This window comes from Sparus aurata, chromosome 16 (assembly GCF_900880675.1).
Source record: "Sparus aurata chromosome 16, fSpaAur1.1, whole genome shotgun sequence".
In the NCBI taxonomy this organism is placed as follows: domain Eukaryota; kingdom Metazoa; phylum Chordata; class Actinopteri; order Spariformes; family Sparidae; genus Sparus; species Sparus aurata.
Genome location: NC_044202.1, coordinates 26,552,376 through 26,576,278, shown reverse-complemented (window position 1 = coordinate 26,576,278; position 23,903 = coordinate 26,552,376). Strand labels below are relative to the sequence as shown.

General features: G+C 39.5%; 1 protein-coding gene across 2 annotated transcripts; it reads left to right on the top strand.

Moving 5' to 3' along the window:
- The first annotated feature begins 1,117 nt into the window (after positions 1 to 1,117).
- On the top strand, positions 1,118 to 23,791 carry LOC115597313 (uncharacterized). 2 transcript variants are annotated; one of them, XM_030443130.1, is made up of 5 exons: positions 1,118 to 1,719; positions 11,176 to 11,257; positions 11,393 to 11,907; positions 17,026 to 17,079; positions 19,827 to 20,064. In XM_030443130.1, exons 1-5 carry the CDS (start codon positions 1,651 to 1,653, stop codon positions 19,830 to 19,832), a joined length of 726 nt encoding a protein of 241 aa, XP_030298990.1. In that variant the 5' UTR covers positions 1,118 to 1,650; the 3' UTR covers positions 19,833 to 20,064. The 2 variants fall into 2 exon arrangements, with proteins under 2 accessions (XP_030298990.1, XP_030298989.1); XM_030443129.1 differs by lacking the exon at positions 19,827 to 20,064 and adding an exon at positions 22,518 to 23,791 and having other exon boundaries at positions 1,119 to 1,719.
- Positions 23,792 to 23,903: the final 112 nt, after the last annotated feature.

Sequence of the window (23,903 nt, the reverse complement as noted above, 5' to 3'; positions counted from 1 at the left end):
CATGATGGAACGCATCGCAAATGGAAATGTTGGTTCTAAATCAGATGTGGAAAGATTTTTCTGTCTTCGCACCTGCAGCTGCTTCAAGCATTTCACTGTGTTTGCATACTTCAGTGACAGGAATGATCCATTTGTTCTGCTGTATTATATCCTACATTACATTGGTTAATACAGTAAATATCGACCCAAATGAGCACATACTGTAAACACTATTGGTAGTTTTTGTTCTTTATGTTTTCATGTCACAGGTCCCAAATACACACACATAACCCTAATGTTGCCCTTATGACACCCACAACGTCTTTATCAGAGATTTGGACTCGAACCACTGTGACTTGGACTCGAGTCAACAAAAGTCAGTTTTTGATGACTTGCAACATGACGTGGAAGACAATAAACTACTTGAGAAATGAGACCTTCAATGACTTATATGTATATGTATTTGGTTTATGTTTTCAATTTGTTTTTTTGAGGGGTTTTTAGCTTGGCTGATAGCATTTTCCTGTTACAATGGGAGGAGGGAATATTTGTTGGATTGCGAGGAAATAAAGCTATTGTCATTCGGTTATTAGCTCTTTGTTTGATTGATTCAATTAATTGACTTGACTTGCCCGAGAAAAAAATGACTTGGGACTTGCTTGAGACTTGGACCAAATGATTTGAGACGTATGTCTGTCATTTAACAGTGTAGCCTCAGGTATCAGAACCAACGATATCCAGTTACAACAGTCATCTTAATGTCTTCACTTACTGGTATGATTACTCTGAATTGTCTGCATGTAGCAATCATGTATGATATTAATAGGATCTTCATCAACTGTAACACAAGTAAACAAGTTCTACTACCTTATTAGAAAGTTTAATCAAAGTATGTTTATATTGAGGCAGAGGCCGTGGCTGGTACATCAAGTCACATACGTTCTGCGGAAGACAGACGTGTCTTTAGCGCAAATAAATGATAATCCTGACGAAAAATAGGAAGTAAACAGACAAGATAATGTGGCTTTAACTCTCAGCCCTCCTCCTCAACAGAGAAATATGACATCACTCAGCGGCGCAACCAATCAGAGCGCAGTACGCTGAAGCTGGTGGAGCCCTCCCTGTGTTCGTGTAGCTGGTATGCATTTGGTTTTGTGTGTGTGTGTGTGTGTGTGTGTGAGTGAGTGTGCGTGTGTGCATGTCTGAATGCGAACAAGTTGATACTGTTTTTTGTTTTTTTTTTGTTAGTTTTTTTTCCAAACATCTTTGAATTAAGCTTTGCACGTTAGCCGGGGCTGCGGCGAGTGAGCCATCTTTCAGAGCCGCCCGACGAAAAGAAAAAGACTTTCCACAACAACAGAGACTGTGATGAACTCAAGTTTGCTACGTTGCAGCCTCTGAAAACAAGCCACATCTACGCAGTTTAACGAATGTCGGCGTATTATTCTGCTTTGACACCAGCTAACCTGAAGCTAGGGGGGACAGCTGCAAACGCTGCCGTTTGTAATTGTGTTGTGCAGTTTGCGGTCAAGTGATAGTGTCGCGTGCCTTCTTTTTAAATGTGTGAAGTCGCCCGTGTTAGCTGATTAATGAAGTTGCGGTGAACGTCACATAAGGCATAGTAATAAAGACGTAATTGTAGGTGATAAGCCATAAGCTACTCAGGCAAAAATGCTAAAGACGCTGACGAAGAAGCTAAGAAGACATTCACTCAATGAGATACATCCTTTCCACCTGAAGGTAAGTTTGACTGACTCAACTTGATATTGTAATACTATTACGCATTATTTTATGTTTTGTCTAAGCACATACATCGTCGTTGACAGCACTCACTGCACTTAAATACACAGCAGCCAACATTAGAAGAAGAAGAAATGTTCTGTAAAGAGCGTGGCTTTACTTTTGTCTTGTGACTTGTTCACTTGCAGGCCAGTTGACAACGCAGCTTTAACACTATGGGCTCTCACAGCCTGCTGTAACCTTGCTTCAACGCGGTTATACTGGGTTCATTAACACTCTCTCCCTTTCTCTTTCTCTTTCTCTCTCTCTCTCTCTCTCTCTCTCTCACTCACACACACACACACACACACACACACACACACACACACACTCACTCACTAATACACAGTCATACACCATGAGACCAACTGCACAGCTCCCCTGTGGAAATTACAAGCCTGTGTGTTCTGATATAAGTCTGTGTCGTTTGTATGTTCTGCTTCTAAGCACCTCAGCCCATTCATTAGCACGTTAGAAGGAATTTTTACTTCTCATGGCTTTACAGGAACGTGCCAGATGTTTATAAGAAGGAACTGGAGATCCAAACTACTACACCATCACATCAGCAAACATATGGCATGTCAATAACAACAGTCTCCCACTCACAGATGGCTCATGAGGTCAAATGTTTGCCATTTGGGAGAGTAAATCAAGAGAATGATGTGTCCACACTTACGTCCAGAGTTATCTTAGGTGTAAGAGAGGATGATATGTTTATGAGTTACATTCATAGCTGTGAAACTAGTCCACATTGTTTCATCTACAAAGAGACAGACTATAGTTCCCAGGTGGAAATAGCTGTGTACGCCAGTGGTAGATCATGTAGATCAGACAAGAAAAAAAACAAAAATTTCAGTGAACACCCGTATTTGTTTGGAGCTATTACTGTCCCCACATCTACCTCTTTACCCTCTAATTTTCCACAACAGAGTCGATGGAAGTGCTCCTCCATTGTTACTGCCTGCTCAGTTTGCATAATGCCTCTTTTTTGGTGAGGAGATGGGTGAATTGTATCCTGCATGGGTCACTAACTTACTCCATCCACAACAGTATTGTGCGTCAACCAACTGTATAGTTGCATGGCAGCCATTTTGTGCCAAAGTGCCCCTGTTCAGAGGCCTGGCTGAGAACACAGGAGGAAAGTGTGCCATCCCTGTTGTCTACTTTTGTTTGTTTTTGCTGCTCTGCTCAGTGGTACGGGCCCATCTGCTGAAAGGGGTTAATGAGATGGGAAAAAATGTATTGTGAGTAGGTGTGGCTTTCTTCCTGGCCTGATGCACAATATATCTTTTAGCTAAGCTTTGTCTCTTTAAAACTGAAACTTAAACTAACCATCTGAACTATTACATGTTTCAAAGAAGATATCCTGTATTTTATTGCTTAGAGCATTTAAACAATGTGTTGATAGCTATTTGAAAGTTGAAGCTTTAATATTACAAAGTGATTTTGTACCAGACTTGTTGCTGCACCAGTATACTCAGTATAGGCTGCTAATATAGTTGTTATTGCTCAACACTATTTTAACTAATCTAGGTCATTGTATATGGACAGAAACTAATGGCTACAACCTAATACTTAATACACACTATTAGATGCCAACCAATATAACAGCTGGACAATATTTTTAGCAGATATTGGCCTTTAACAGACATATCTGATTTGGCATAATATATAATTCATAAAAAGATGCTTGGAGTAATTTAAAATTGGTAAAATTTCCACTGAATTTTTTAAGTTTCAATAAACAGATGTTATTTTGACAATTATAGTAGTCAATAGTCAATTTTGACTGATGTAAATATTGGCCAATAAATCATAATTTCTTACTCTGTGATATCAGAATTGGCATCAGCACAAATATTGAGAATCATTCAGGTTTTACAAATGACATGTTGGCAAATGTGAATTAATAGACAACTTTCAAGTTGTTGTTCATCTTGAGGCAGCATCCACATAAAAATATTCCATTTGAGAACTAGAGCTGCTATGATTATTCAACTCAATAATTAGTTGATTATAAAAGCCAACTATTTTATCATTCAATTAATTAACCATTTCAGTTTTTCAAGCAAAAATTAAACACATTTGCTGGTTTATTGTAAGGATTTGTAATTTATGACAGCAAAATAGATTTAACGATTATTCGATTAACTGTAAAAATGATAGTCAGTGGCGGACCTCTTGGGAACTCATTTCGCAGATTATTCTTACCCCACATAACTGCACTATATTTATAAGGAAATTCCCTCTGTAAAAAACACTGATTGTTAATTCAAAAATATGAACACAACAGCACACACCTTTGTTCTTTGTGCCAGATAAATTTGCCGTAACTGTGGGTTTGTTAACAACCTGACTGCTCGCCTTATTTTTGGAAAGATGTTTGTATTCGCCACATTCCCAAATATTGCCAATTACTTTGCTGAGAACAAAGTTATTATTACTAAGGGGAATGACGGCCAAAGCTGTCATTATAAGACACAATTTGTACTATAATGGATGTTAGTTTATGGATTGCTAATTATGTTTTAAAAGCCTCATCCAGAGATTGAGCAGTTAACATCCACAAAGCTGGAGAACTATTTAGAGACGCACAAAAACAGGAATGCTCCAAATCAATGCAGCAGGGGCAGCGATAAACACGTCTCCAGTATGGGAGTTGCTCCACAAATGCTGGATGTCACATTTCCCATAATTCAACTCGACAGAATATTTTGTTAGAGACTCCCAAAATCATAAATGCCCATGTCTTTCAAACTCAGTCCTTCAGTTTCTCATGCAAGCTTTTTCATGTAGTCCTGTATGTATATAGCCCTACAGTGACATTATCGGGGCTATTTCCTCAGACTCACATTCCAGAAAGATATTTTGTAACTGTTTTATATGTGTCGTATCGATGGTGTGTCCTGTAAATATTGACCATCAGTGTTTTCATATGGTTAAAAGAATAGTGAAAACATTAGTGAAAACATGTAGGTTTAGTTCTTAATATGGTTGGTGGTTTTGCAGTTTTGCTGTTTTTGTGAATGTCAGCAAACCAAGGCTGGGTTGCATAGTGGTCTCATTCTCTGCCATCAGAGAACAGTCTGCATTTGATGGCCCAGGTGTCACATGAATTTCCCCTCTGTATAACAAGTTATTCAGATAACATTTGAGTTTAAGGCTGTTGCACTGCTTGCTGGTTTTGAGGGCTGAATGGCCATTTTAGGATAGTTGAAAAGAGGCTAAATGTCTCTTAGGTCCTGTTACGGTACATATCCCAGGAGCTTACACTAATCAAGACTACTTACTGTACACTACACTACGAGGAAGATCCACTGAAGTGTGAGCAAAGTGAATCAAGCATCTCTGACCCTCTCTGTGTTGTGTGTTTTCAGGAGAAGGGGAATGGAGTGTGACAATGTCCATGTCAGTGTGGAAGGACATAGCAAAGCTGATATGTGTGTGAACTGGGTGGTGTGTGTGTGTGTACGTTATGACATTGCCATTGATCCAGCTTAGCAAGCTGCTCAGCGATGCAAGGCACTGACAAGGATTTCATTCAACTGTTCTTGACACACAAACACACAACTCTTTGTCTGTCTTCGCACGTTCGCACAAAAACAGTTTTATTATGCTTCATTCATGCATTCCCACTTTTACCTTGCTTATGTGTCTCAGCTCTCTGAATGATATCAAGTAGTCTGAAATTACTGGAATAATTATAGGATGACTATAAAACAGATTTAAATGTCTGTATGTTGCACAAAGGAGAAAATCTGTAAATTCATGTAAACCTGCTGAATCGTAAGAATGTGTTTTTTTTTGTCTTCCTTTCACTTTTTATATGTCTTTTTGGAGAATTATCTATGAGGGTCATGCACAGCAAATCATATGGCAGTTGATGGTCTCTAATGCATGTGGAAATGTGCAGATATGTTAGAAATTGAATTCTGTATCACATTGCATCATGTAGATATGAGTAGCACATCAATTTTGAAGATTAGAAACATGAATATACTGTACAATTCATGGGTCATGTCCTAGACTTCTAAATGGAGTTCCTAAGTACTGCAGAACTTGGACAACTGGACAACAATGAACAATCTGCAATAGTGAAAAAAGCTGGAAATATCCTCCAGGCTAGTCTGGTGCCCCGCAGGCCCACATCTTCACCTCAAACATAATCTAGTCATGAAAAGTAGCAGTGGAGTCAAATTTAGTAGTTAGACAAGACAGTGGAAAACACCAGTGATTGATCGGATAAGAATATTACATAACATTTGAATGACATAGTCACAAAAGTTATTCTTTTTACAAGCTATTACAGAGATACTTCTGGTACACTAATGTGGAAGCTGCAGTAGAGGGTCATTTAGCTTTTTGAAAGTCAGTTTCACACTTGTTTTTACCTCAACACATCTCCTTTACCAAGGCATGTTTTCAGTGTTAATGCAGTGCTAGTGATAAGGGTGTGACTGTGGGTGGTCCTGATTGACTCAGACTCAACTTTATTAATCCCATTGAAGATCTCATTGGGATGCCTCATGTATACATTATGTGTTTCTCAATAGCATGTTGTTCCTTATCTAGCAACATGAAATACGTTGCTCATACTTCATTTTTCTCAGAGCTCATATGGTTCTGTTGCACTGACTTGTGGCAGAAATACTGTTTGTCTTGTGTGGTGGCAGCTTACAACAGTAAATGTTCTGGAAAAATTGTGGAAAGGCAGCATTGATGCTTAGCTGCAGGGATTATAGTAGGGGGCAGCCTGTCCAGGTTGGAGTGGTGCAATCCAGGCTTAACCATGGTATTACACAGCAGCCGAAAAAAAAAATAAAAATGGAAGTGACAAGAAATATAACAAGAGGAACTGTTTGTCCTACAGTATAAGTTATCATAAGGTCAGTGTCATTAAATACCTCAAGCATTTTCACATCCAGCTGCTGTATTCCATCCAGCTGCTGTATTTACTATTCAGTAGCAGTATATTTTGTCTATATCATGTTGAAATAGAACAAAACATCAACTTTACTCAAAACTTTGTAGCTGGAATGATGGTGATACATCAGAGTATGATGGTGAAACCCTGTTGCTGCTTCTCTTTGGAGAAAAGCCATTTTGTCTAACCATAAACTGAAAGTCAGTTAGTCAAAGTCTGCAATTTTTTTGCAGGTAGCTATGCCAAAATAACCATATCAGATGTGGTTCACTGAAAAATACATGCAAAGTTCTCTCTCTCTCTCCCTCTCTCTCTCTCTCTCTCTCTCTCAAACACACACACACACACACACACACACACATGCACACACACACTGTCACACTGCAGGAAATACACATGCTATTTGTAAAAACAATTTCTTTCATTCTGATGTCAGATAGCGAGTTTACTGAGGGTCTGAAACAGAACTAGGAATGAAACTTATTCAAATCCTTGTACTTGTCTTTGTTGGTTGTATTTTTATGCTGAGTTGTGATGGTGTGTTGATAGGACCTGCTATGTATAGTAATTTCTGACATAGTGGACTAACTGTTAAGGTGGTGGCTAACAGTATATCTGTCTGTCAGTGAAGTAAAGTGATCACTGATAGTAGAAGGCTGTTGTGTCTGCTGCTAAACATACAAAAATTGTGTGTCATGGTTTAACACACTATCGTCCCTTTTTAGATGGTCTATTGCACATGGTCTAAAGCACAGCATACTAGTGCGTTTAGGGCATGTCCAAGTCCATTTTGCTAGTTAAATGGGAGATAATCTGGGCACAAAAGTGAGGCGCACTGCGCAAAGAGGTGGTATTTTGACTCTGAATTAGTCATGGGTGTCATCATCTGTCCTATCAACAACTCTTTTTAACTGCATATGAAAAAAATAAACTGATATTAAACCATGGGGGAGGAGCGCTGCTGCACGTTCTTCTGTGTACGTGTGCGTGATACTCGGTGGATCGGACGGGACAGGTCTTAAAAAGTATTATCATGATCAGCAAGGGGTGGGATGAGAGTGGAGAAATACATCCTCAGTAAGGAACATTTTAATGACATTATGATTCCTATCATAAGCCTGTGAAGTTACCAAATGTGGGCCATAAAGTTGGGTACAAAATGACCGTAGAGTCAATACATTCAAAGGTTCATGTACAGTTGGCTACACACCTTCTGGAAAATACAACCAACATGCATACTCTCAGCAGAAAACACAGTTATGTAAATGCATTTCTTTTTAATGGCAGTAATCTTGTAATGTAATGAGTTACTTTTAAAGTAATGTTACCCAAAGCTGTACAGTAGTCACAAGTGAGAGACAAACAATGATATTGTTTGAATTGTGCCACGAATTCACATATGTTTGTCCATTCAAATGCTAATTTTTAATTAGACAGACTACACACACAATAGGTTGTGTGAGTGATGTTGTCTCGCTTAACACACAACAAAATCCTAAACCTTTAAAAGCCAGGCAATGAATGTATTTGAGACCTGGATGCGGCGGCACAGCTCGACCCCGCTTCCAATGTTGCTCAGTGGCTAGAATTCCCCTGTATAGAGCACCTTTATTAAAGAGGTCTGTAAAGCTGTTGACAAGTCAACTGGAACTAACAAAACCAAATCTGACTATTTCTGTTATCAAGTTTTGACCCATGGAGGTTTTATATTAGTAAAACTTTTTTTTCTCAAGCCTAGAAAAGTGATTCAGAACTCACATCATCACAAAGTCTTTTGGCAGAGCGGGGAACATGAAACTCTACTGCGCATAGTCATTCTCTGGCTGCGGAACCAGGAAGTAAACCTGGAACCTGGAAATTTCTCAAAACTTTTCCAATTCTCTTGGAACACAAACTTTCACAATTTTTGGACTGAATACGTGCTATCTTTGTTTTCACTCTCTAGTCATATTATATACATTTGTGAGCAAGCCATGCATAATAGCTAGGTCACAAATCTGAGAAACTATTCTTGCGTGTAGCTTCAATGTGGTCAGACTCGTAATTTTTACTTTTTTCAATCCTTTTACTGTGCAAAAGGTGATGGCCATGTTAGTGTTTGTGATGCATAATGTGTGAGATGATGTAGTTCTCTGAACAGTTTTATGCATAATTAAATGGTATTTTACTATCTTTATGAACACCGCAAATTTTGTTTAAATCTAAATTTGCCTTTTAAATTGACAAACATTTCATGTGTATTTCATAGTACAACTAAAAAAGGGAGGGACTTTGTCTCTCTACATCTTCCTCTAGTTGCACAGACAATGATTACTCTGTGGAGAAACTTCAGCGATGAAGTCAGAAGAAGAAACAGAAATCTAAGCTGCTAACTCATCATCACTCGTCATTTTATATATCCTGATGATCTCACTGAGCACTCATGCCTCTTCTGAGTACAAATAAGACATTATGTGTATGAACCAGCGGCATCATTTAATTCTCAGTATCCTGCAGCAGTAACTTTTGATAGGGGTTCAGCTGTTTCGTGAAGGCTGCCTAACAATAATTCCCTGGAGTGTGTACGGTGTAGCTGAAGCCCCAAGTCGGCTACTTGCCAAAATACATTTCCTTCCCCCAGTTATTCCTCTGTGTAATTTTTCCTATGGACTTCATGAAGTTATGCTGTTTAACTTAAGACTCCTCGAGAGCAGATTTCTTTTTGTCTTGTACACTGGCTCTGGGCCTGTTAATTGACAAACTGTCCCACAGCACTGAAAAGCAACAAGGTTGCACTTCTATCCTAATATCTTCAACAGTAGTGTCAGCATCATGATCCCTGAAACATTAGCCTACATGTACTGTATATCCTTTGCTATTTAATTTTGGTATATCCATTCTGATGTGAGAAGTCATGCCAAAGTACGGCATATGTTCTGTAGTTACAAATAAGTTGAATACATGATTAATATGAAAAAACAATACTCCAATAACAACAACACACAAAATGGGCTCACGAATTAGAATATTTTTTTGTTTTTAATTTATGAATTAAGTGCTAGTACAGTAAAAGTCAGTAAACACATACCAACATATTTGTAATAATGTATAAAACATATCTGTGCAGCCTTGGGTGCAAAATATTGAAACTTTTGTCAACACTAGTTAGAATTTAAATAATTTCCCAGTCTGGGATCATTAAAGTAATTCTATCTATCTATCTATCTATAATTCATAAAACCTACCTGTGCTGCATATCTATATTGAAGTACGGTACATACAGTATATGATCCTATGGAAATATTCAGTAAAATCTTTGGTCATTATGGGAAACTTGTAATTATTTATTTATTTATTTCACCAAAATACACAGTGAACACAGTCTGGGAAATTATATATTGGAATTCACACTTAGCATGAATTGAATAGTGTCTTCTCTTATTGGGCTCAGAGGCCCTAGCTCCTTTTTCCTTGTTGCCTCTTTTTGAAGAGCTCCAGAGAAGAGGAGGTGTGTGCTTGCTTGTGTGTGTGTGTATGCATGCGTGTGTGTTTGAGAGAGTGGAAGGGAGGACACTGTACGTTTGTGAGAATCTGTGTGTGTAAGAACACACACACACTCGCACACACACACTCGCACAAGCACAGATGGCAGCTGCTCAGCAAGGCCTCGGAGTGATAATTACTGAGTGTGAGGCGCATTACTCAACTCTTAGCGTTGCAGTCTGCAGGGTATCTGTATTGTTGCTACCGGTGCAGACGAGGAATTGATTTTAAAGAGACAGAGGGATTCAGGCTGTGGGAACAGAACGTAGTCTGAACTTAATTTAGACAGGGCTGTGTGACTCACCTAGTCCTTCCATCATACTGTATTTAAAGCAGATGTAGAAATGACCATGCCAAAATTGGTTTTAGAAAAATTCAGACAAATTTTTCCAGTAGAAGGCCAATAATAGGTGATGTCTGCGTTGCTGGTTATTAGTCTGTTTTTGTGGCCAACTAGGAAAACTGCAAAATTATATAGAGTCCTGAATTAGGAATTGGTTGACCCTGTTATGGCATAAATCATTTAAGTTTGTTTGTTTTTTTTTTTTTAACTTTATAAAAATGAAAGGAGTATATTTTTGGGAAATTCTGCACTGAAAGGCATGACTGAATCAAAAATACTATTTAAATCACAATATGGACAAGTGAAATATCCAAGATACAATTGGAAATTAAACATTGTGCTACAGAGGTGCCCGGCATACAAATCATACTCTCCAGAGATAAGGCAACATGCTTGTTTGGCACAGATCCCAGGAATAAATCACATCATCATCATCATCATCATCATCATCATTTTTTTTCCCCCAGTGAAAATAAAATGCAATTTACCATTCCCACTAGAATTGTGACTCATATCGCAATTGCAATATTTTTTTGCATGTCGTTCAGCCCTAATGTAAGGGTTAAATGTTTCAGGTTTTACCATATGGCATACTTGACCTACAGTATAGGTTCAATCATTTTTCTAGATTTCCTACCATGGCAGTGGAGAGGGAGGTGAGAGTGATGACTCGGAGGGGGAGAACCAGGAGCTTGCACAAATTGACAGAGGTATTTTTTATCTTGTAAATAGATGATGGTCTTCTTTCAAGTCAACAGATAAAATGCTTGTCAATAGGCATTTGCGCTCTTTCTCATTCTTCACCTTCCCCTTTGACTTGATTTCCTGTTTATTGACTCCTCCAGAGAGACGGAGGAATTGTGCCCTCACCCCCTTGGCCACCAGCCAGCAGCACAACCAGGGTCCGCTCTCTCCAGCCCGATTACGACGCCTACGGCTCCTTTTAGATGCCAATCTGGATCGCCACTCCTCAGAGGAAGAGCTTGAGCGTATCAGCTGTGGCGACAACAGGAAGTGGGTGTCTGCACTTCCCCAGCGCCACATTGATCACCACAGCAGCGCCTCCAGTGATGAGGAGGTGCGGGACCTATGTGGCTGCGGGTCACCCGCTGCCTCCACCAGGCCGCTGGTCGAGTCGGGCACTTGCTTGGCTGCCTCCCCAAGCCCTGTTCTCTTCAGCGCCAGTCCACCACGTAGCCTCAAGCCTCCCCCCATGCGCTTTCAGCTGCAGGTGGTGCAGCCAGTTGCACGGCCCATCATTTTGACCCACTTTGACCAGTCAGCACCTTACAGAAAGTATCGGCACAGTTTTGGTGGGGAGCCTGGGAGGCCCAGTCTGGACCTAGAGAAAATGCAACAGGTTAGTAGTCAAAACTAAAGTTAAACACTTATTTTAACAGCACTAAGATAGCTGACAATGTAATAAGTTGTACTAAACACTGCCTGTGTAGCTGCAACTAGCAAAATACATTTAGTCCTTTCTATCATTTACACATTATTAACTTAACATACTAAAGAGGCAGGGTGTAGAATTAAGGAGGATCTATAGGCAGAAAGAGAATAATATTGGATATGGATAATATTCATAATTATTATTGTGTTTTCATTAGTGTATAATCACCTGAAAAAGGGTTTCTTTACTTAAGAATTAGCCTTTCATATTTACAGAGGAAGCAGGCCCTTTTCCAAGAGTCCACCATGTTTCCCCTTCTAATTTATTATCAAAATATAGAATCACTGTTGATCCCAGACTGGGAAATTATTATATATATACATGTTATTAATATACTTAAAGAAGTAGCAGAACTACCATTACTGACTCTAAAAAAATGAGAAATCTGGTGGTGGTAAACTGTCTATACGTTCAAATTATTGGATTTTTATATACTGATTAATTTATGTGTAACAAACATTTTCATATTGTGGCTGACAGAGTTGGAGCTTATTTGAACAAGTTTATAGACTATTGGTAGTTTAATCTGTATTGATGCGTTATATTTTACAAGCTCAACTTATCCACAAGTTTACTGGGGAGGTTACTGGGAAAACGGTTATGGATGATTCTTCTGGTGCTCAGTGGGACTAGTGTAAGTAACGATTTATCGTAATAACTGATGCACCCACAGCTAGTTCTAGGCTTCAGAAGCATTAGCCAATTGGGCTAGGCAATTATAATAGTGTGAGTAATATTCACTTGATAAAGTCACCAAACTAGATCGTTAAGAATGGATCACACACTGAACCAGTGGCTCTTAGAAAGAGGATAAGCGTCTTGTTCACACAAGGTATCATGGGTGCTAGTATTAAGGTGGATGAGCTCATATTTTTGGTATCTTAATGTTAGGTGACTATAGCTGTTAAATAAATGTAGTGAGAAGTACAATAAGTCTGTCTGAATGGTAGTGAAATATAAAGTAGCATAAAAGAAACTACTCAAGTAGATACAAGTATTTCGAATTGTCTGAAGGTACAGTACTTGCATACAGCAACTAAACACAGTTACCTTAATCCACTGTAAAAACAAAGACCATAGTCCCAATCTCAGGGCCATATTAAATTGTTTATCTTGGAAACACCTTCATTTTGGAAAACGGGTTGTGGTATGGTGATGTCTTCCTCTCACAGGATGTTTTTATGTCTAAAACCCATTTCACCTTTAGCTGAACTATATTTTTTTTAGCAACCTCAATACAATTGTTGCATGTGATAAGATATATAACTTTCCATTGTATGTTTGTATTCCACTAAAATTTTTGAAAGTACCAAACAGCAGATAAGCATTCGATTACCCCCTTTGACAACTCCAACAGTTATGTCGGGCTGAGGAATTATTCCAAGAATACAATTACGTCCCTGCAGTCTAACTGGCTACCCTACACACACACACACACGTCCACACTAACGCGCACGCTCACACAAGCAAACAAAGTCTTCCCTTTCCATAGCCGGACGCTCGGCTCCACGGTGGTCTGGTTGGAGTGGGATGAAGGAGAGAGAGGCACGGACGGCAGATGTCCGCCCTTGTTTCTCACAAAGGCTGGCAAGCGAGGGGAAACGATGGAGGGGTGGAGGCAGAAGGAGAGGATTAAATAAACAACAGAAAAACGACAGCCACTAATGAGTCATGGAGAAGCTGGTCCACTAATCATTAAAATCCAATAGACTTGTTGGCCCACAGCGTGGATGGGAAAGGGTGTGTGTGTTAGTGTGTGTGTGCATTTGCAGAGAGAGAAACTGCAGGTTTCAGGGGTCCATATGTCCATGGGGCTTTTAGAGGGAAAGAACAGATGATGAGAGACAGCGGGCAGCAATGAGAGGGGTGAAGAGAAAAAAGTGTGTGTGTGTGTCTGGGAGCTGGGGTACTCGTCTATCATCCTGCCTGTCTTTTTGTGTCTGTATGTGCACATCCTCCTGTCTGTGAGTTTGTTGCTGTATCAGTGTGTATCTGTTGTCACAGTGTGAGTGTGTCTGTATGTGTGAGTGTGCACACTCAGTCAAGTGGAATGGGAGGTGCTGCAGAGAAATACAATAGGGGGCCTACGGAGGTAGCAAGCAGACACAGCTCCAGTCTCCCATTAACCCTTTAGCTGGACAACTTCCATTTACGTCTGCCTCAACCCCACCATGGTCACCATGTCATATCTTTCACATGTGCTGTTCTGGAGTTTAAACCTATGAAGGAAAGATTACTGTGCTGGGAAACATTTTAAATAGACAACAGACTCCAATTATTTTGATTACTTCCTTCCATATGAGAAGTATTTGGTTATATATGAATTGGTTTAAAGAACTGGGGAGTTAAACCTGTGAGCAAAGTGAAATTGTTGCACAATATATCAATGTGCCAACAAACAAGCAGAGAAATCATTCTCAGATTTACTTATTCCCAATTTATGTTGGGAAATATCCTATTGTAGTTCTCAAACTCCTCTTAGGATATCACCAAACCATGACCATCAAAGGCCATTCATTGGCAAGAAAGGCTACCATACCCCAATGTAACCAGCATTAACTTGAGCCTAAATCACACATTTATTTATCTTCAAATTTTCTTAAAGGGGAAACCTGAGACCTATATATTCAAACGATATGGTGTGCAAATGATTCATACAAACCAAAAGTTTCTGACAACATTACAGACATGATTCCTACAGAAAGTGAACTTCTTGTTAAATAATACGATCCTGATGATTTTGACAATCTAGATGAGACAACAACTCACAACTCACTCAAAGTGAAACAATCGCGGCCTGTCACTGGCACCAACAAGCACTTTTAGTGGACCTAACCTCAACTGATATGTCACAGCTGCCACCTGATAAGATCTACTGAACCAAATCCCAAACTTTTGGTAATCATTTACACACTAAAACATGTAAATACAGGGCCAAGGTTTATTCAGGTTTACAGAATTCCCCTGTAAAGGTGGGGTAAAAAGGTCAGTGGCTTGTTTTCCTTTCCTCTCCCTCATGCATTCAAATCCATGTCCAGTTGCTCAAATGTAGCAGCGCTATTGTATGTTAGCCTGATTTTCAATAAGAATCACAGTTTGTGTGGCAGATTCTGGTCATTTGAAAATTATGTTAGACCCCTAGACACAAATAGTGTAACTCCACCACCTATTTGCTAGCTTACCAGTTTCCTAGTCAAGACACTGTTTTTAAAAATGTCCAACATACTAAACGGCCATTGGCTTCTATTCATTTCATACATAAAATCAGACATCAAATCAGATCAGACATAAAACTCTTGCGATGAGTCATCTGTCATATTGAACATCATGTTAAGTTGTATTTGTGGCACTTAATGTTTGAAGATAACAGTTGTGTATAAATGCAATTTTTTTAAAAATCAGCTAGTGTGTTGTTTCATTGAATAGCTTCACCATCTGAAAGGAATGAATGATATGACACACATTTTTGAAACACATAACTCAATTATTTGTTTTACACAAGTTTTTGAAACAGCAGAATGAATAGGACAGGTCCAACCATCAGGCACACTGACAGAATATTTTAAATAAACCTCTTAAAAAACAATCTTCCATCCCCAAAACAATAATACAGAAAATTTACTCTTTGTATATTTCTTCAGTGACAACAGCACAGAGACAAAATGGTCAGCTAGTTTGCAAGTCACGACCTGTTGGAGGGTGGTGAGGGTTGGTGGTGGTTTGAATGATACTGCTGCAGTCTGAGTGGAAAATGTGTTGGATGAAAAGATACGCATGACAAAATGATGCATCATGATAGTTTTGATATGATGTAGGCTCATTGAAATGTTCAAAACAAAATGGCTAAACCTTTTTAAATTGACCCAGTTTGGAAAGATTGTACAAAAATAAGTAACTATATCACATGTCACAGTATGAAGAATATACAGTATCTGCATAAATACAACTTCCAAATTCACGTTTTCAGTTCAAGCAGCTTGCACCCACATGGACTGTTGTGTCATTGATAAAAAAAGAAAAGAAAAATAAGATAAGGGCTGGCAGGAGGTGAGCATGAGGGCAAGTGCACAGCAGCTCTCTCCCACCACAACAGCAGGAGTCTTGTTTCCATTCTTCCCTGTGCTCCCTTCCCCCTTAGAAGCTACCTCCCCGACTCCAGACAATTCGATGATTGTGTGGTCCCTCCACCCCCACGTTTTTTTTGAGAATAGTGGAGCTGCGTGGACATGAAGGGGAGTGGGAGACAGGATATTGCATAAGCTTCATTGACTGACTGTTTAGTTTCGTGAGACAGCTGGATTTGCCTCACTTCCTTGATCCTCCTGATTTAATGTTAATTGTCTGCCAGTTCACAGTTCTTTTCACATCAAATCTTGCTGTTTTTTTATAAAAACATTCTTTTGGATAGATTCTATTAATATTACTCAATATACAATATCCATATGAACAAAACAAGACCAACAATCTAAACATCAAAGCAAAACTAGACCATTAGACAAAACAAAAAAAACACACATTTATCCCGCTCGTCAAACAAAACAAGTTCAACTTAATCTCAGTATTTCATATCCATTATATTCATATCCATTTACATTACATTTACATTTACATTAAATTTACATTTACATTTAGGGCATTAAGCAGACGCTTTTGTCCAAAGCGACTTACAGTAAATATATTTGTCACAACAAAAAAACATACATATCACTGTCGATAAAGTAAGAATGAAAAAATATAGACAATGTTCTAGCCCTCGTCTGAGCATGTTATTTATCAAGGAATATCTATCCATTAGATTCTGACCACTCAAGCATGGCTTTATGCAGACCATTTTAATACAGTTTACAGTACAAAAAGTTTGTTTTGCACAAAACAAAGTTGTACAGGCAGGCAACTTTAACACTGTTTTAGATCGTCATGGACATACATTAAAGGTTCAGCTGAAGTTTTTTTTTTTTTTTTTTCATGGAGTTAAGAACTGAATGCACTTCCATAGCTGTCATTTTGAATTCTTGTCCTCCACAGAAAATGCTGCTGAAAAAGAACTGTGGAGGGAAGACGCGGACTATAAAGATCCGGGTAAGTTTATTTTTATTCAACTTTGTTTCCCACATTTAATAAACTAAACCATCTTGTATCTTGACTATTTTCTCAGTTCGAATGCAAAACCTAGTTATGTTATGTTTAAAAACCCTGTTGTTTATAGCTGTCACTAAGATAACTTGTTCATACAAGTGCTTTTGATTATATATACACACACGCACTTGCATCCACAGCCTCTTTCTTTAATGTAGATCCATAATAGGCAGTCTAGATCAGGGCGTCCATTACAGCAGTGATAAGGTTGCAAGGTTGCTCGGCCACGTTAACAGCCAGGCCTGTCTTGTCGCCAACACCTTGATGTCCATCCAACTGCATACTGGGACAGCATCTGGCAACAGCGTTTGTTCCCATGCCCTGCTTCCAAACAGAGACGTACATGAGACATCTGAAAATCTGTTATCACTGTCAGATTCCTTCTGCAAACAGCACTCAGCTAAACACTGTTTACTGCAGTGATACTTGGGAGAAAGAAACAAGGCACATTGCCTTTGTAAAGACAAAGGTATTTCCCAGGTTGGTGTCCCAACCAATCTTCTAGTAAAATTGGTTTCCCAAACACACTCCAGTAATCATCCACAAACTCAGCACTGCAACTGTGTATGGGCTGATTTTGTTTGAAGTGAGTAAGGACAGCGTGTTGGACAGTCGATTGGAACAAGCTTGGGCATCTTGGCACAGAGCTGGGTACTCCAGAAGGATGCACAGTGTGGTGAGAAAAGTGACGTTATTATCACGTTGTGTGGGATAGTGTCAATGGAACCTTATCGCACACTTGTTTATGTATGCACACTTATACCAACTGTAACAGCACCTGGGTTGCTCTGATCATCTATATAGGTATGTATCATCAGTACAAATATATTGAAAAAAACAAACATTTTGAGTGGTTTAGGAAGAACAAGTGAGTGGTGATGAGAGATGGAGCTGAGGAAGAGGTGGTGGAGTGTTGTGCGGTTCCCTTGTGGTGTATTTCCAGGGATGAAGTCATTTTCCATTTATAGCCTGGCCGGCTGCTATCTGTTTAGCTCCACTGATACATAGAGATATTGCTCATTATTCTCTGTTCTTGCTGGCGTCGTCGGTTGTGTTGTTGTTCCTGTCAGTGACGTCTGTGGGCACTGGGTATGTTCCAGTTCATAGATTTTTCTTGAAGTGAGTACACAGGGAGTCTTTGGATTGATGAGCCATTTGGACGATTGTGTTGACTCTGTCTACAGTTTGTGCCACTAAGCACCGTGATCCACCCCATCTCTCTGTCTTTTCTCTCTTTTTCTATCCTTCTTTCCTTTTTTGTCTGTCAACCCTGGGTTTCCTGGCTTGGATCCAGAAGAGACACTGTATCTGGATGGGGCCCCTGCTTTGCGACTGGTTTTAAGCGTTCAAGCATGGGGGTTGTTATAGGAGTTGAGGAGGTCGGTGGTGGTGGTTGTGTGTGTGTGTTTTAAGGAGGGGGGGTCATGTGGAAGCAGTAGGAAAACACAGATTCAGCCGCTGCTGTTGCTGCTGCTGAGGCCTTCCCATCTAGGGGTTGGAGGTGAATAGGAGAGTGGGCCTATGAGGGCTTCCCAGGCTGCAGCACGCAAGAGTGATGGCATCTGGTTTCAGCCACCATAATGAATGAGCGGCGAGGAAGATGAAGATTGATTGAGTGGAGAGAAATGATGGAGATATGGAGAGTAGAGGCAAAAATACTTGGAGGGATAATGTACTGCAAACCCATTTGGTTTCTATTAATGAGACATGTTTGTAACATCACCTCATGCATAGGCTCTTGTTCAGGGCTCCTGTGAACACTTGGACCCCTGGTCCAATTCCCAGTGTGTAAGCTTTTCATATGTGCAGATTGCAACCTAAATGAATGATCAAAGTTAGAAGCCAAAGTAGCACATACTTTGTTTTTTTTTTTGTTTTTTTTCAGATCAGAAATCAGATTTAAAGTTAGACTGATCAGGATAAATGCTGGTGATCAGATCTAATCCTAAAACCTGGAAATCATTTGCCATTTTTGAACTTCTGATTCCCTCATCTCAGTTATTGGGTTTTCAGGAAAACGCTTAAATAAAGTCTGTGGTGAAGACAGTATGACAGGCTTTTCAGAGATTTTTTTTCATATTTTGTTGTATGACATGAAATACATCAGTAAATACCCCACACAAAACTTATAGAGCTTTTACGTGTCTTAAAAGAGGCGGTTGCTTATAAGTAGCTAAATGAGACATGAAACGTCATTACAGCAAACGCAGTGACTCATCTACTCACTAGTCTTTCTTTACAGGTGACCTTAGTTTCAAACTGAAGTGTACAGTAAATATGTATAGTATAGTTTAGTAAGACACTTAGTGGTGGTGAAGTTGAAGTAATTCTACTACGATGTACTTTGTTTATTGCCTTACATTAGTTCAAAAATCATAAAAAAAATGGTTCATTTGTGAAGATTATTTTTTGAACAGAACTTATAAGTATCATAACTTGTGCTTGCCTCAGAGCTGATTTTCTGCAATAATCCAAAATCCAATTGAAAAGTTCTATAAGCTTTTTGTTGAGGGAACCAGGGAAAGGGTACTTTCTGGGTTAGCCCACAAAAATATGTTCTCCCTAAAACACTTAAACAAATTCTGACAACTGAGACGATTGCTCAGCGTTCTGCACAACATAGAGCCTTGTGCTTTTAGGCCCTGTACTTTGTTTGACCCTCTGGACTCTAAATGTCCGTCATATTGCAGATGTGACCACAGGACTACTCTGTGGGGATGGCTAACATGGACAGGGAGCCATCCTGATCTACGACTCTCCCCCACAATTGGACTGACTCGAGCTACCATATGGAGAACATCTCAGCACTGAACATCCATCAAGTTTACTTTAACTTGTTCTTGGGCTATGATTTGTTTTTGTACCGCTCAATTTTTGCCTGTTTATATTAACACTGGTTGATAAACCAACTCTAAGTGGTTTTGGGAATTGTTGCCTTGTTACTGTAGCTCAGTTGTCAGTACTGAATCCCTTAAGATGTTGGCTGAAGTCATAGCAACACCTGTAGTCTCACATGCACCGTTAATGGGGCCTTATTTTATATGCACTGATGTCACTGGGTACTTTTCCAGCAGCAGTGGGCACTTTCTCAGCATCTCAGTGGAATCAGTCACTTACAGGATTGCATCAATCTCAGTTATCGGAGAGGTGTTCGTTAATGGTTGAAAGTGAGAAAATACAGCTCTCCATATACGTACACCCTCAGGTTTTCCCTATGGGATCAGCTCTTAATTACTGTGAATCTGTCTCAGGGTCTTAATCTTTCTCAGTCCACCTTCTAAGAAACCTCACTCCCCCTCAGCAGGCTCTGGAGAAAGTGCTGCCTCACTGCCAAAAACAAAGTCATTTCCTGTCGTTTCCTGTAGGGAGGAAAATGACCAGGGCTAATTTTAGACAGAGGGCTTGTAGAGCCACGAGAAGCGAGGTGGGTGGAAATGTTCAAACAAGGCACAGTAATTTTCCCACCACTGCTAGTTCAGTTTTCAGTACTATCACACAGTAGGGCTGCACGATGTATCAAGATTTTATAGTTATCCTAATATGAGACAATATAGCGTATTGGATTTTTAATATTGTTATGGTGTATGATGGCATAAGTGTTGTCTTTTACTATTGAAAATGTATTTGGGAAGAATAGAGATCCTCTGAGGGACGCTTCCAGGGCGAAAATGATGCATGTCTGTCGCAAATGACAAACTTAAGTGAGTGCTACATCATAAGACTTTGACAGACATCTTCTCATGACGTTACTTATACTGTACTTACTATCACTGCTAGGCTACTCAGCCCAGGAACTGTTGAAATTTGAAAGGCCACAGTAAACTCACCACTGACAGGGATGTTTCTTCTTTTTTCTCTGATTGTCAGGGACCAAGCAGTAAGGAACAGAACACAGGAACAATTTCTCAGAAGTGGGGTTTTATTTTACCCAAAAAAAACAGCAAAATCAAACTTACAACTTAACTCAACAGGTGGGCCCCTAAAAGAGGTCAACCTAATATAACTACAAATAAACTGGCAAACAATAAGGTGCAAATGAATCAACAGACCTTCCAACAGACAGGGAACTTAAATACTGGCTTGGGCCAACCAAATAAACCACAAGGGGATGAACAAAATGGGCAACACACTAAACTAATACGATACACAAGTAACTAAACCCCAAATCCCCCCTTGACATCACATCAGGTGGTTTGGTCCAGTTCAGCTGATGGCAGTATAGAGGTGCTGCTTGCCCTTGGCCACGCCTTTTGTTCTCCGAGTCACCACCCCACCAGGCAGGTAACTCAGAAAGAAGAAATCATTATTAACACAATGTTTAAATCATACAGTATTAATGTGCGCACTTAATTCAAACAATGTAAGATTTAACAAAATAAACTATTACAAATCTCAATGATACAAATTGTTTAACTGAAACTAAATCAACTTATAGAGAATGATTAAATGACTGAGGGTGTGGGCAGACATTACCCTTGTGTGGCTGCAGCCATAAAACTGATAATGAGTACAAATCCATGTTGGCTGTCAGTGGGCAGCATAATCCTGCTATGTGCTTGATAACACAAAAATAAGCAGCCGTGCAATCCATTCTGGTAGCGCTGTTTTGTTTTGAGAGGTGGGGTGTTGCGGTCCCCACTCTGCATGTTTCATAAAGTTGAGGTCTAGGTCTCAACTACATGCTGTTGAGTTAAAATGAAGACAGATTTAAATGCATGGCTTATTTCTGTCTAAAATGTCTTCAGAAACACATTTGAGTGAACTATTTTTGTAATGTAAGAGAACCTTTTTAAACAAGATGGAGTTCTTGCTGTCAGGTACAGTAAGGGAGTGTTGTGCGAGGGTGTAGCCTGTGTTGCTGAAGCGGCCAACGCTGGGAAGCGTGAACCTTGGCGCATAAAAATGCACCTGATTTCCACATTACTGAGGATTACGTAAATCTCTTTGTGTTAATATTTTTCAAAGTCACTATTGTCAATTGTAATCTACACTATTGTCGCAATATCAGTATCGAGGTATCTGGTCAAAAATATTGTGATATTTAGATTTTTTCACACAGTCCTAGCATTTATGGGGAGAAAATACTGAGAAATAAATTATGTATATTACAATACAGCCTAAGAATATTATTTTAAAGCCATATTTCCCCGCTGTATGACACAGCCACACATTTCTTCTGTTAAGGGGAAAAAACTGCAGTTGCTACTGACATGAAGTGCCATACTGTAACTGACCAATAATACCATAACTCACAGGCAGCAGGTAATCCTTGCCATTTTCGAACCCATAAAGCTTGAAAGCTGGATTAACCCAAACACCTACATGTGACAGGCCTGTCACTCACCACCTCACTGACCTCTTCTCTCTTTATGTGTTCCCAGAATCTGACTGGCAGTCGCCCTCCGCCCAGGTACACCTACGACCCATCCATCTTCGCCTTCCGCTCCTTGAGCACAGTGCCCCCCTGCAGCCCCCTGACCCCGTCTGAGGATCCTCCCTGCTCATAAGAAAATGAATCCACTGCCAGATAATCCTCTCTTCATTTCCAGACGGCTGCTTTTTTTGTGGCTTCTGCAGCGAGACCATGGAGTGACTGTTCTGAAACTGACTGCTTAAAAGACATTTGTTTGATGGTCGAATTATTGCACACTCAGGTAACCCCACCCTGTAACGCAGTCACTTTGATTACTTTTCTCCACATGAAATCAGCAGAAACATGTGGAGAATAAAATGGCCTCAATACAACACGTGTAAGGATACTTCAGGTTTGGCTTATGTCTGTGAAAAGATCCTGTGGTTGGAGAGAGACTGATCAAGAAACAAACATGGATTGCGGACCAGAGGTGGTGCAAAGGGACAAGGCCAACTGTTTTAAAACCGGGATCTATTTCTGGGTTGGATCAATATTAAAGGGAAATAATGCATGTAAGACAATCAAATGGTTCCAAGGTTTCTTCCTTTGATGTCATTACTGGACATCTTGTAAGGTTCTTAGTAACGTTATATACTAAACACGGCAAGCTGAGTCATCTGATATCTTGTTACTGTTGAGATGAACATGGACAGAGGTCACATTCATCTGTCTGAAAAACTACTTCTTTGGATGTGTCATTGAATATGACGGTCATGACCAGCTATAACAAACATGTATGACATGTATGTAGTTGAATAGTTGACCTTTTGATGATGTACGTTTCTTAATGAATTTGTCACTTTTAGTCCAGGTCAAAGTTAAGTACTTGTATCCTCTTTACTTGCATGAATTCCGCTGTTTTGCAGAAAGAGAGGTATGTGGAAGGAAGTATGACAATAGTTTGCTGCGCATTTGGCAAGTGTAACTGGTGCTATGTTAAGCATAGCCCTCTTGTAGTGTTCCATTTTATTTTATTTTTTCAAATATTGTACCTCATTACTTTCTAGGTAGAAGAGGACCGCTGGTATATCTAAGACATCCCAGTGTTTTCTTAAGATCTCTTAATGCCTTGAAATCACATTCCTGTTGCATTGAATGAAATTTGAGGTAGTTCTCAGCTCCTGCAATGAGCTGATCAATTGATTCCACTGTAACTAAGATTTTGCCGAAGTGAATGTAACATTGTGACATGTTTGTGTCCATTGTTGCACAAAATTAATAAATGCCCTGTGGCCTCTTGTTCAGGAGGTGATTTTTTTTAAATCAGTAAATAATATATATTATTATTATTGACAGTGGTCTCCAATAAGGGTCATTCTGATTACCAGGATTAGTAATGCCTCTGACAGAGCCG